Source organism: Oculina patagonica, chromosome 2 (assembly GCF_052425735.1).
Source record: "Oculina patagonica isolate OP01 chromosome 2, crgOcupat, whole genome shotgun sequence".
NCBI lineage: Eukaryota > Metazoa > Cnidaria > Anthozoa > Scleractinia > Oculinidae > Oculina > Oculina patagonica.
In genome coordinates, this window is record NC_135759.1 from 40,936,217 (window position 1) to 40,950,475 (window position 14,259).

A 14,259-nucleotide genomic window follows, 5' to 3' on the forward strand; every position below is an offset into this window, starting at 1 on the left:
AAAATTAAAAAATAAAATTGAAAACTGTTTGTTCCCCTCCAAAGCTTGTTCCCTAAAATATAATGTGCATACAATACAGAAGTCCGTATAACGTCTACGTAATAGTTTACTATACTAATAAATACACTTCTTTGAAACATATCCATGCTGAACTTGCTAAAACTTAACTTACCAAAGCGTGTTAAACGTTCTTATAGTAAAGGTAAATTTCCATATCTTTGAAAATCGTGCGAGTACAAACATCCTACGGCCAAATCGTATTTCGCAATGATCGCTTCATTCTGCATTTGATAACAGAAGTCCTTAATAGTCCCTTACAATCAAGAAACGTTTCTGAAGCCGCTCAGTTCCTCGCCATTATGCCATAGTTTTGCTATTTTGGTTGCACGCTGTTCATCCGCCATTTTGGATATGGTCGCAAGAGAACTGGGGCGAGAGTCGCCTGGCTGAAAACGTGTGGACCCAACGTTTTTCAAACGAAACTTTCATAGAACTCATTAAGATACCTTTAAAATGTACTGAGAAAATTATTTTTGTTTTCAAATTAGCCTCTTTTGACGCTATGTTATAAACTTGTTGACATAATATTAAGACTTTTTCATTTTGGTCGCATTTTATTAGACCTAGCCCCCGAGACCTAGCCTGGGAGGAACAATTGATAATGCGACACAAACCAAATGGCTTATTAAAATCATTCTTATAATGAAATGAAACAAGTATCAACACGTGTTTTATCTCTGGTGTCGAGTGAGGGCCAAAAAAATATTCTCTTTTCGGCAGATTACACTTCAATAGGGTATAAAGGAGCTACATCACAGTTGAAAAAAATGGCAATTTTTTAAAGTTTTTCGTCATAATCAGGCATTAAAAAAAACATCTGTGTTTTTTCTCAGGTTTTGATAACTTGCAGAATTACTCTGTTGCCATTTTTTATGTGAGAAAAATATTATTTTTAGACAAACTTCAATTTGGAAGTAATTGAAAAATGGCTAAAAAACCCGTGGCTGATTGCTTGATCAAGAGGAGTGTACGTAAACGGCAGTGTCTGCCTTAAACATGCATGAACTTTACTCTGTCCTACACAGAGGCCTCTTCTTTAATTTTTTGTAAGGGCTGGGAAATGGGGAGAGGTGAAAAGTTAGCGCGAGCCTGAGGAGTGAAAAACAAAAGCGCTCGGGGACACTGGGAAAGAAGGAAGGAAAAATCGAGTCGTTCCACGAGCTCCCCCTATTTTTTTATTTTTCATGTTTTTCACCTTTCCCCTTCCACTGAAAGTGTCTCATTTTGATTCGAATGTTGATTATAATATAACGATGAACTAACAATAGTAGTGCCTTCTGTCCTCAAATCCTAATATAAACGCTAACCATATCCGCATAATGTAATGTCACTTATATTAGAGTAACCGATGTGCTTTTTAAGCAAACGGCAATGGCTTGCACGACTCGAGGGCTCGCACATTGTCAAGATTCGATGGTAGGCTCTTACCGATAGTGCTCGTAAAAAAAGCATTAAATGCTTAAAGCAGTGCTCGTTTATTGCCAAAAAAGTGCTAAAATAATGCTAATTTTTTTAAAAAGTGCTCGTGGTTTACATAAAAATGCTCTCTCTATTCCGATTTTTTTAAACATAGAATATTACATTTTTTCAGATTTTCAGTAACATTTTTCATTTTTTTGCCTTGGCTGGCTGTCTTCCATTGTTCCTCGATGAAAACGTGGATGACGCCATCTTGTATCGAGTGTGATGGACTGGGTTTTTAGAAGGAAAACGCTGACCTATCAAATCTATTCCTCAGGCCTCCTCGGCTCCTGTGACTAAAATGAGGGCAAAATGCATCTGGGGGAGGGGGAGGGGTTCTGAGAGGCTTTGGACGCCATAAAAAAAAGTCAGATTGTGCTTTTTAACACAAAATTATACAAATAATCAGTCAAAAATCCAAAATAATGCTAGCAGTGCTTTTTGGGATAAAATGTAGAAAAAAATGCTCGCGAAGCCAAATAGTGCCAAAAAAAAGTGCTAGCACTATCGGTAAGAGCCTATTCGATGGCGTTTGCCTATAAGGGCCTGTTTACATGGAGGGAGGGTGCCCCGGCTAACCGAGTTACCCGGCTAGAAGGGATGAAACATAGCCCGCCTTAACATGCAGAATTCACAGCCCTTCTACCCGAGTTGAGACAGCGTCAGTAAAGCGTGTCACAGCGTGGGAAAACCATGTAGCTCCAAATGATTGAAGAAAAATATGATTTTTTACTAAATAATCAAGGCTAGCCGTCTTTAAACCTATTTTATTTTGATGTGCAAGCTCTTAGAACTTTACTATGTCCAATTATGGGGGAATTCAATCGAAATTCAACAGTCTTTGGCCGCCAAATTGAAATTAAATTTGTTGTTTCGTGAGTAAGGATAATCATTCCTACGAAAATTTCGAATTAATTAGCTATTGCTCAAAGAAAAATTTTCCAGCCTACAGATAAAACTAATTTGATCTAATTTTGGTCAAATAGCACTGTTTGGGTCCAGAATTTATAAATTTTATGCCAACACGCGCGAAGACTTATCCCGGCAAGCTGGGATAGCCCGGGCATAACCGTTTACATGGCAAAAAGCTATCTCGCCTAGAAGGGTGCCCCGGGCAAGTAGACCGAGTGCCCCGGCAAGGCGGGTTTCCCTTCTTGCATGTAAACGCTTCGATGCGTGTTTTAAAGAAACGTATGGAAAGTTGGCTCGCCCAGGGTAGCTCGGTTGGCCGGGTAACTCGGTTAGCCGGGGCACCCGCCTTCCATGTAAACAGGCCCTAAGTTCTACCCGCTGAACCCACGCAACAAGCCGGGAGGATTTAAACGCAGAAATTAATGGAAAATTAAAAACGTAACTGAACGCTTTATATCCCAGCTACATCATTCAAATTTGTTTGATTAAATATTTTGCCTAGAAGCTAGGCTCCTTCGGATAGTCCATCAGATTCCCATAAGACACTGTAATTTGTGACGGCGTTGCATATCCTTCCAGATGGCGGTCAAAACCGTGACCGGCCTGAAGATCTATTATTCTCGTGTTGTGCTAAAATAATTAATACCGTGAGTCAACTCTCGTTATAGCAACACGCTTGGGACGTCGTCGTTTAGTGTCCATATTAGCGAGAGTCCGTAATAGCGGGATGTGAGGGAAAAAACGTTAAGTAATATAGACTGTTTTTTAAGAACTGTAAAGTGATCATCAACAGTTCTAGCAGAGAAACTACGCAGTAGCCGTTGGGTACGGAGCATGACAATGGTTGAAGGTTAATTCCGTTTAAGGTAAGCACTCGTCTGGAAGAAAAGGTTGCAGTAGTTTCCTAAATCTAACCTGAGTTGTCGTTTTTCTGTTGTAATTCACCAGTCAGGTCACTTTGACTGCTAAGCTGAAGGAAATGGTGAGCGCACCATTGACATGCATATATACGAATGTGGCTATTCTTGCCAACTGCAACTAGGACTGGTTTTCGGTCTTGTGCATCATTGTAGAGTTGTGACAACATTTTGATGTCGATTGATGGCTCTTATCTACACCATATACAATATACATGCTGTTACTTGTTTCTCATCATTATATGAGCATGATTGTCATTTCAATATAATAAAAATTCAAATCAGTACTGCTTTTTGCGAATTTCCAGAGTTAAAACTGTCCCTAAAATCAGACGTTTAGCTTTTTTTACTCAGTAGTTCTTCTGGCCGATCGTTAATTTATTTAGCTGTCTTAGCTTGGTGAGGCACACCATTATGATCATTACGTGTATTAAGTCAGTTTTAAACTCGAAAAAAAAAAACAGTAGAAATTTTAATTTTTAACAATATGACAGGCGGAAGTTCCAGGAATACGATTCAAGATAAATCTAAAAACAAAAACAAAAAACTCTTGAGCCACTGTTGGCCACCTAGTTGATTTTGGGGCCCGTGTCATATGCTTAACAGTCAAGTTCCACCCAGGTCTAATAAAATGTGACCAAAATGAAAGAGTGTCACGGTCAGTTCTGTCTTTAAAGTTGAGCAAAGGACTTTTGTTGGAAAAAAACCTCTGAACAGGAAAACTTCATAATGTAAAACGCGTAGGTTGAGTCCACACGTTTTTAGTCAGGCGACTCTCGACCCAGTTCTGTTGCGACCACATCCAAAATGGCGGATGGACAGTGTGCAGCCGAAACAGCAATGGCAAAGAACTGAGCGGCTTCAGAAATGTTATTTGATTGTAAGGGACTATAAAGGAATTCTGTCAACAAATGCAGAATGTAACGATCATCAGGAAGTACGATTACGCCGTAGGATGTTTGTACCCGCACGATTTTCAAAAATATGGAAACTTACTTTACTTGAAGAGCGTTTAATACGCTTTGGTAAGTTAAGTTTTGGCAAGTTAAGCATGGATATGTTTAAAAGAAGTGTATTAGTATAGTAAACTATCACGTAGACCTTATACGGACTCCATTTATTGTATGCACATTATATTTTAAGGAACATGCTTTTGAGAAGAACAAACTGATTTCATCAGTGTTGATTTTCTAATTTTTGCTAATTTTAACAGTCAAAATTGATGTTTACTCGTCTTATTACTGCTAACAACAGCTTTCCTAAGAACTTTAAGCCTCGCCAAGGCAAATTAAAGTGTTTAAAAATAAATAAAATAAGTATGAATGTTAAACTTTTGGTTTTGACAATATGCAAATTAGGTCAGGGTGTGCTTCAAAATGGGTCATTAAAGAACTAAAACACTACACGGCCCTAATTTTTCTCAACTGAATTTTGTTCTACATGCATTGGGATAACTCCTGATATAAGTGTTCTTTTTTTCTAGTTAGGCAGTTAAAAAATATGAACATCTAAATTTTGGCAATTTTGGGTAGTGGTTTTCTCATCAAAAGTTGGCCAAATTTCGTGTTATGCCTCACACTGTCAGAACCCTCTATGCCAAATCAGCATATATGAAATGAAAGAGCATTTATAGTAGAATCACAGCCTACAAGTATTTAGTCAAAAGGTTTTGTGTGTTTGATTTTATACAAGTGCAAAAAAAACTCCTTCAAAAGCAGGATTTTTCATGATTTGAAGGCTCAATATGGGACCACCCCTGGAACTTTGAAAGTAAAAGTCAGAAAACCAAACCCAAATGGCTTTTAGACTATCTCATCAAGGCCAACTTCTGCAGTAAGTTTCAGGAAAATCGGTTGACCCTGACTTCCAAGGTCTGGAACACTTTCTCTGACAGTGGCACTTAAATGTCGAAATAAAATCTTAACATTAATCTCTCATTTTCTTACCTTTGGCGTGGAAAACGTGTAGAGCACAGGATTGACAGAGGAATTAACCGGCAGAACAAAGACTGCAAACCACACGTAAACAAATCCCTGTTCGTCGTGAAACTGGCCGGTGAGAGCAAGAATACTTAGAATGATTACAGGAATCCAGCAACTGAAGTCGGTCAAGATAATGGCGAACACTCTCCTTGCCAAAGCGGACTCTCTTTTCATGCTATTGGAGCTCACTTCAGATTCACCGTGAGCCTTGACTCTCCGCTGTGATTTGGAAACTTTCGCAACAATGGCGACGTAAGCTACCATGATGAAAAGGAAAGCCGCGAGATTTAAAGCGATGAACACGCCAACTGAATACTCCCAGCCTGCCAGTCTCTCTGCGGACAACTGAAGAGGCAGACATACTGACGAACGACCTTGAACACAGAAATAATGCACTCTTCAGTGGTGAGTCGTAGCTTTAATAACAAATGGCATTCGTAACTTGAGCTTCAATAAAAAAAACTTTTCTATGCTCTCAACTGAAAAGCTGCAAGCGTTATGTTTAACATTAAATGGAAGAAAAGAAACTATCTGCATTTAACAATCCTCATTTGCATGTAAGAATGGGGGTTTGTAAAATCACTCTATTATATTAACCCTTTCATGCAAAAAAGTAAGGTTGTTTTATTCTCGATCGTACGTAAAATATTATTTAGCGTATTACCTTAAAATGACTATTGTTAGCGGTTTATACTAATTTTAGCAAGTTTAGCGAAAAACGCTAAATTTAGTACTCGCTTGAATTTGTCTCGGTCAAATTTTATACTCGTTAAATTTAATCATTAACTTATTATACCATAAAAACCATATCTTCTGTCCACGTTGTAAAAATACGGTGTGTCAAAAGCTGGTACAACAGCGATGACTGTTCCACAGATCCACACCACTGTGCAAATGACGTAGGTTCCTTTCAGCGTCAAACGGGAACAGCTGAAGGCAAAGACGATACTTATTAACCGGTCAGCGGTTATTACAGTCAGCATTAGTACCGAGACCTCGCTCGACAGGACTGACAAAGCACCGGCCACTTTACAGAGTTCTCCCGATCGCCATTTTAGATCGAAGCTGAAGTAAGCACCTATAATAAAATGGTTTTTCAAAGGTCATTCAGTTTGCATTTACCTTCTTTCATGAATCGATACTATTAATTATTATTATGAGTAAGTAAAATTTCTAAAAGTGTGCATAAGAATCGGACTTCCTGATTATTCAAGAAGCTCAGCTTTATGACGCTTTATTGTCTTTATTCACTGCGTGATGTGGTAAAAAAAGCATTTTAAGGCTTAGTTACTTAGCAAAGGCACCTTTGTCATCCAGGTAGTAAACATGGCGGACAGTTACTGAATACAATGTTGTTTAATCGAAAGAAATCACTCCAAGTTCAGGATATTCTTAGTATTTGGAATTTTGAAAATAGACCACCAATGTATTTAGACCAATTGCAAAACCCTTTCAGAAAATGGTTGCGGTTTCGTCCCGTGTAGACAATCGCCCCCCCCCCCCCCCCCTTAAAAGAACCCTCCGCCGATGTTTCGAAGGGGAGGGAACTTATGTACACCATATAGGGTTTCGTAAATCACGCGGCCATAACAAACTGTGTCAGATCGAGTGACCGATATTAAATCTCTTCAGGCCGGAGCTACTCATTTCAAGCATCCATCAAGCAGAAGTGCCAGATGATTGTCTTCGTAGGGTTTCGTTTGCTCAATGGCTTAAGTTAGTTTGTACAACGAGAAAGCCATAAGACATTAAAACGTGTTACTGTCGTGCGCTTGAAAACAAGGTTCCGAATATTCAATTTGTTAAGTACTATATAAGAGACATAAGAAAAATCACGAGAAAATAAAATAACCAATCGAAATTGCAACCACCGTACGGAAAAAAAAATGGCGATTGGCAAAGAGGTGATTTTACAAATTAATATAAATACGAGTTGCCTGCAGTGAAATACCTAGACTTGCCCCAAGTCGCTCGTTTTTTTCTTTGCATCTATATTTACTTAAATAAAATCGCTTTGAAATCAAGGGCGAAAGACCACTTGAGTAAAATCGCCTTTGAAATCGAGAGAAATCGCGCGCGATTCATTTCTGTGAACGCGCGCGAGAAGGAAAACAAATGACACTTGCCGAGGAATGGCTCGCCACGACCTCTGCCATTTTGGTTCTCATGCCCGCACGCGCCCTCCGTTTCCGTATCCAGCGGTTTACTGCGAATCTAACGAGCGACAACTAACCGAACGCCTGGAACAGGCTAGGAGCGGCAAGTCTATGAAATACCTTACCTGCCCAAAGCTGATCTTTAATGGCGATAATCATGAGATAAACTCCCATGAGGAAGTCAGAGACAGCAAGATTTGTCAGAAGACAAGTTTGAACCGGGTGATCATCACGTCTGATCAGGCGCCATGCTATCACGGCCAGGTTACCAAACACCGCCAGGATACCGAGCAGCCAAATGCTCTGTCTGGGGCCTGGGGCCTCGATCATGCGATTGCAGCTTGACAGTGCACTTCCCTCGAGACTTGGATGGTCGCATTTTACATCCTTTTGGTGCAGAGTAGCATAACAACACAAGGAGAAGCTGTCTAATTCTCTAAAAATTAAATAAGAGGGGTATTTGAATAAAACACTTTTTTTATTACAGTCGAACCTCTCCTTAAGGACACCTCTCTAATACGGCCACCTGTATTACGGGCAATCCCTGATGTCCTGACAAAATCAAAAGTCTCATTTTTTTTTTCTTTAAGAAAAACCTCTATAATACGGACCTTCTCTAATACGGACGACGGACACTAAATCTCGGCTCCAGGAAACAAATTCATACAAACTTAACCTCCTTATTACGGACACTCCGGTGATCATTTTGTGTTCGTAATGCAATTTCCTGTCTGTGGTTACAAAAACAACAATGCAATGCTTTATTCATCTTTGACGTTTTCGGATTTGTTCTTATTGCTAATTTTTTACCTGCAGCATTGCGTTGCTGAACATTTCGAGTTACTAATTAAGCTGTCATTGAAGTCAAAAGTGACGTCATAGTGGCTACCTCTTTAATACGGACACTTTGCTCTGTCCCTTCGGTGTCTGTATTACAGAAGTTGAACTGTACCTCTCTAATTTGGGGATCATGGCAAGTGCAATTTCTTTATTTCAAGAAAAATACATCTGAAATGTTAACAAAGTCAATCGCGTCAACGGTGACTGTTTAACGAGAACAAAATCCTGCGAGCTCTTTAAATAACCTAAGCTTTGATTCAGAAGCTATTTTAAGATAATTTTGAAGACTGGGAATTTTTTTCACAATGCGCGGTAAAACCCCAAGGCAATTACGGAGGTGTAAAATATATTAGCTCAGAACTTTGATTAAATCTTCATTGCAACCTGGTACTCTTTGAACGTTCGAGTGAGAAAGAATAACACAAGAAAGGCGACGTCTCGTTCGAAAACAGCAAATGTCAAATAAGAACAATACTTACACAGTCCTTAGGTTTCGAAGATCTTTGAACGTTTCTACAGGCATATCTTTAAGTAAATTTTCTTGTAGATACCTACAAAGGTAAATATCATATTTTTATGCGTGACTGTGATTATAAGGCCCCATCTAACTGACCCGGGTAAATTTGAAAACGGAGAAATTTAAAAACGCCTCGTAAAATGTTTTCCGTCCACATTAACCCGGGTAAATTTGAAAACGTTACGATTCTTTGGTGTGTGTTTTTGAAAAGCTCCGTTTTCGGTGACCGAAAACGCCGGTCCAGTGTGGACGGTTGGCCTAACCGGGAAAAAAAAGATGCGTTTTTAAATTTACCCGGGTCAGTGTGGACGGGGCCTAAGTTAATCCTGTCATGATTACAACTTTGAATGTTTTTTATCCAATGAGGTGGGTGGATGGCTGGGTGGGGATTGTATGCAACCAGGTAAAGAGAATTTGTATTTTGACATTGAGATTAGGTGTGTTTAAAGTACAGAAAGAGAGATAAAAATCGAGAAAAGAAAGCACATGTTTGAAACGGCTTTAAGACTAACGACATGTTTATTACAAGCTGATATCTTCTGAAGTAATTCTTCTGATTGTTCCTTTGGTTTCTCTATGTTGTTTTGTGCATTATAATCGTTAACTTAATTTACATTAAATGTTTTACTTACAATTCTTCAAGGTTGTCAAGTCCGCGGAAAGCATTAGGACGTATGTTAGTGATCTTGTTGTTGTTCAGATACCTAGAATGAAGTTAATTTTTTTCAAATGCATTTTTTAATAAATCATTTTTATAAAAGGAGAGACTAAAGAAAGCAAGTATGTAGTCAGTGTAACACATGAAATGAATTTTTTGTGTGAATATTGATGTTACTTCTTTTTTTTTTCCTTTTCCTTTCTTTCCTGTAAAAATTCGTGTAATGTAATTGTAACGTGATGTAAATAAATGCTGTTAATTAAAAAAAAACACATAAAATGGTAACTTACAACGTTTTTAAGCTTTTCAACTCAGAGAAGATGAATCCAGGTATCTCAGAGATTTCGTTTTGAGAGAGGTCTCTAATAACAAAAAATGATAAATAAATAAGATAATAAAATTCAATAGTATTAATTTATTACTGTTAATATAAATAATAGAAAATGTTACAGCCGTATATAAAGTAGCAATGGTAAAAGTGATAAAACAAAATTCAAATAAGAAGCATACGAATTCTCCGTTACCTAGAAAAAAAACACTAGAAAACTGTCTTTTGTTTGTATCGTTAAACATAGTTGTTTGTTTTTTATTGGTTTGGCAGTTACGTTAAAGGACAATCAAAAAATATCAATTACATCTGAAAGGATTTATAAATCTTTCAACATTTAAATAAACTTTAAATCAAGTGGGTAGCTCAATCAATCAAGTTATTAAACAAACAGTCAACTTAATTTTCAGAGTTTCTAATTTTTTCAACTTTCCGAAGATAGATTCAGGCAGACAAGAGATTTTGTTCTGAGAAAGGTCACTTAAAAAAGAAAATAACGTAGGTTAATATTGATAAAAAATCTCGGTTATCTTACAAACTTTTGCTCCCTCTTCCCCCCCCCACACCCCCCCCCCCCTCCCACCCCCCCTCTCCCCCTTTTCCCCAAAAATCTTAAGTCCAAGGGTGCCTCGTTATTATGACTCGTTAAGAGTTAAAACTCCTTCACATAATAAAACTCGCCAAAATAACATAAAACCATGTTTGAGCTTGACGGTTTACAGTGTAATTCACCTACAAGCTCCAGTGACAATTTTTGAAGCAGTTCTGCTTATTTCTCATTTATCTCATTGTTTCATTCGAGAAAACTCATGCTGCACGGAGATCGACAGTTGAGTTGGTTGCAAATTTGACGAGTCTTCTAGCAGTCAAGTTGTTAAAAGGTGGTATGGTACTCATCATAACAATCTTATCTCTGAAAGGCATGGCGAAGCTATAAGACATCAACCATCGGACGACTTTACTGCTGCTTCAGTGTATAAAGTTATTATAGTGCCGTTGCTATGGAAACCGTGTGCGCGCGCCCTTGTTCATTCTTTTAGGCCTAAAATTAGTTGAATTAACTCAGTATTTTACAATAAAGTGAATTATGTATTATACTGCTGTATGCTAAAACCCATTTGTATGTAGTTAAAGTTCCCTTAGCACTGGTTTGACTAAGTGCAGCACTGAGCGACACCACACACTTTTCTGTCTGATTAAATACATGCAGGTTGTTTACTCTTTGTCTATTCAAGTTTGCACGAACGATGCAATCGTCACGAATATAAGCAAACTTGAAGACGTCTTTTTGTCCGTGGCTGATTTAGTATCTAAAATTAGTTGGTGTGCACCAAAGGTTATTTTAATGCTGTATTTTGATGCTGTTGACAAGGCAAAAAATTGAAACGAGTGTTGAAGAGAAAATGTCGCTTGCCATTCGATTTTAATGTAAACCAGGGACCGTATCTGACGGATTAAGCTAGACGTAATCAATTCAGCCGCTACAATTGCAGTTTTGGATCGAATCTCATTTCTAATATCGATCCAGAAATAAGTAAGTACAGTTAATTGAGTACAATAGAGTTAGTTGCTATAATTTTTCTAGATCGAGTCAGTGAATTTCTGTGGTTTCTAGCATGCTAGCATATAATTGCAGCCCTTTTTACTGACGTCTAATAAATATACGACGATTACTGATTGACTGACACAAACATAAAAAGCTTTATTTAAAATTTGGAAAAGAAAACTATAATATATGCTGTTTTTGTTTTATTATTACGTCGGCGTTGCCTCTCAAACTGATTCAAACGGTCTTCGTGAGCTGGTCAAATGACAAGTCCAAATATCGTATTTTTTAACAAGCGTTTATGTACTTCCCGTCTGATTTTTGTATAATGTCTTTTATAAAATGCAAATCAAGTGAGATTTGAAGAAGACACTTATCGAGCTCTTATGAGGTCCAATCAGTACCTTCAAGCAAGCTTACCTTTGATATCTGCATCGCAATAAGGTGCAAATACTGAATACGAAGCACGGCTTGTATACCTGGTTGCTTATCAATCATTTATACAGTACTTCTACAGGGTGACGTTGTTCATCTTTCCGGGTTTAAAGGAAGTTCACACGATGACTGAAACAGCTTTTACTGAATTGCTTTTTCACATTTACAATGCTCTTTAATTAAAAATTATTTTTAACAAGTTTTAGAATTTTACAACTTGTTATTACATTTATGTTAATTCTTGCAGTTCCGCAGTTTGTTCCATTGGCGAAACACTTCCTGAATGACATTTTCGAAACAAAGGCATAAATAGGTCTTTTAAAGCTGTACGATAGTTTGAACTGAATGCAATCAGGATAATTGGATTTACTGCTGTACTTAGCAATGGGAATATATAATAGAATAAACCGACAAAAAAAAGACATTGATCCTTGATGAACATCGATGGGTGTAGCAGTTTAAGAAACAAGTATATGTAAAGAGGTGTCCAGCATGTGAAAAATCCCAGAGCAACCGATCCAAAGATCTTCATAATGTTTTCATTCTGCTTAGCTCTCTTTGCTTGTATATTCTTTCTATTGCCTTTGTAGAGCTTTGCCCGTCTTCTTAAATACTTCATAATGAGAGAGAAGATAACTAGTATTAAAATCAGCGGTGCACAGTAGAATAAAATAGAACTCAAGAAGTGGTAGATTTTTAGTGCCATGTTACTCATTATGTTTCTACAAAATGTCTGCTGCTTTATTTGTATGACTTCAGAGTGGATGAAGTAAGGGACAACGCCTAGCAAAGGAAGAAACCAACTTAGAAAAAGAAAAATTGTCCGAGTCCTTGTAGTAGTATTCAAAGCTCTCAGCGGAAACACGATTGCAATGTACCTTTCCACAGCTATTAGCACCAAGCTAAGAACAGACACCACGTACGAGACTGTTCGTGAATAAATTCCCAACTTGCAAAAGAACGTAGCGAGTTTTGGGTCCGCAAAGAGGCTCCCACCAGCTTTCAACATACCCTCGGTTGCGTAAAGTGGCCAGTTAAGGACGACACATAATAAGTCCGAAACTGCCATGTTTACGATGAAGTAGTTGGAACTGGTTTTCAAGTTTATATTCTTGATGAAGGTTACAATCACAAGAACATTCCCTGCCAGTGCTAACAAGCTGACAATTGAGAGAGCAACCGTGAATGCTGTGGAAACGCTGGAAGAACACTCTGTTTGGTTCATATCATTAAAAACAGTAGAGTTATCCATCCTTGGTTATTATTTCTCTAGGCGAGCCACTCTGAAACACTGAATTCCCTTGAACTGTTTTATATCATGCTGGTGGTAAACGTGTTATTTTTATTAACCCATTGCAGTGCATTTTAATGGTTCACAACCTGTCAATCAACACTTTGTAGAACATTAAGCAAGACAGGTGGTAATTTATGCTTTATAATTTCGCTAACTTTAATATTACTCAGAAATACAAAAAGGAAGATTATGAAAGATAATAGATTAACCCTTTCATCTGTTATCATTTGAAATAATGAAATTATGGGGGAAAAATATCCACACATAAATTTTAAATTGAAATTATGGCGATAACCACCAGCAAATGCATTTTGGTTTGTATTTAAACAAAACATGATTCATTATAATACATAGCACGTACTGATGGAAATATTGGAAAGTTAAATGGTAATACAAATTGGCCTGGATTAGTAGTGTTAAGTTTACTAATAGACGTGTTTAGACCTAATCAAACTGTTTCAAAGGCAGCCGAAATAAACGGAAACAGGAGTTTGTTTGTTTTTTCTCTGTTACTCTCGTTCAGCACTACAGCTTTTGCCTTTTCGGTAAAGTCTTCGTTAATAGTAGCTTACAACGCGTCTCTCTTCGTTTTAGAATCGTTTAATGGTAAACCCGAGATAGTAAACCACAATCATTAATAAAATTATTTTTGACAATTAATGTTGTTATCGTTCACCACTACCATGAAAACGGAAGATTTAAAATGTGTGCTAAACGAAAGGAAGATTAGATTGCTAATACATATGACAATATTTATTTCTAATATTACACACATTACTTATGTATAAAGCTAATTCGAGAAAGGTTGTCGGAAAAAAAGCACAGAAGTGCACGCGACAAGTCCGAAAGGCGATCTGGGTATTCACTTGAATTTTGCATATTGGCCTAGAGTAAATGTGTTTTTTTTTTTTCACAGGCAGACCACCCTATGTGTTCGTGGTTAATAATTGTTGACATGAGGTTTAATATGTTGAAATCAATGGCGCATATAGAAGATATATAGAGAAACATTACGTCGGCTTCGATTTACTACAAAATATAAAATTTACTCTAAATGATTCAATAAAAGTTAAGATGAAATGCTGAATGTGTCTTGTGTCGCTGTGCTACAAAGCACGTAGGCACTACATATTCTAATGGCGCGATTGTGCGA

At 37.6% G+C, this 14,259-nt stretch overlaps 2 protein-coding genes across 2 annotated transcripts in view; both read right to left on the reverse strand.

Moving 5' to 3' along the window:
- The window catches only part of LOC144641114 (uncharacterized), a 32,054-nt gene that overhangs the window by 2,992 nt on the left and 14,803 nt on the right, over positions 1 to 14,259 (reverse strand). Inside the window, exons 13-19 of the mRNA XM_078500164.1 lie at positions 10,240 to 10,311; positions 9,794 to 9,865; positions 9,478 to 9,549; positions 8,808 to 8,879; positions 7,614 to 7,924; positions 6,129 to 6,410; positions 5,297 to 5,706 (exon numbers count right to left, since the gene is read on the reverse strand). Coding sequence (XP_078356290.1) covers positions 5,297 to 5,706; positions 6,129 to 6,410; positions 7,614 to 7,924; positions 8,808 to 8,879; positions 9,478 to 9,549; positions 9,794 to 9,865; positions 10,240 to 10,311 — 1,291 coding nt within the window. The remainder of the gene's footprint in view (positions 1 to 5,296; positions 5,707 to 6,128; positions 6,411 to 7,613; positions 7,925 to 8,807; positions 8,880 to 9,477; positions 9,550 to 9,793; positions 9,866 to 10,239; positions 10,312 to 14,259) is intronic.
- LOC144641545 (neuromedin-U receptor 2-like) lies at positions 11,966 to 13,133 on the reverse strand. The gene has a single exon (XM_078500567.1). The coding sequence runs from the start codon at positions 13,062 to 13,064 to the stop codon at positions 12,042 to 12,044; it is 1,023 nt and encodes a 340-aa protein (XP_078356693.1). The 5' UTR covers positions 13,065 to 13,133; the 3' UTR covers positions 11,966 to 12,041.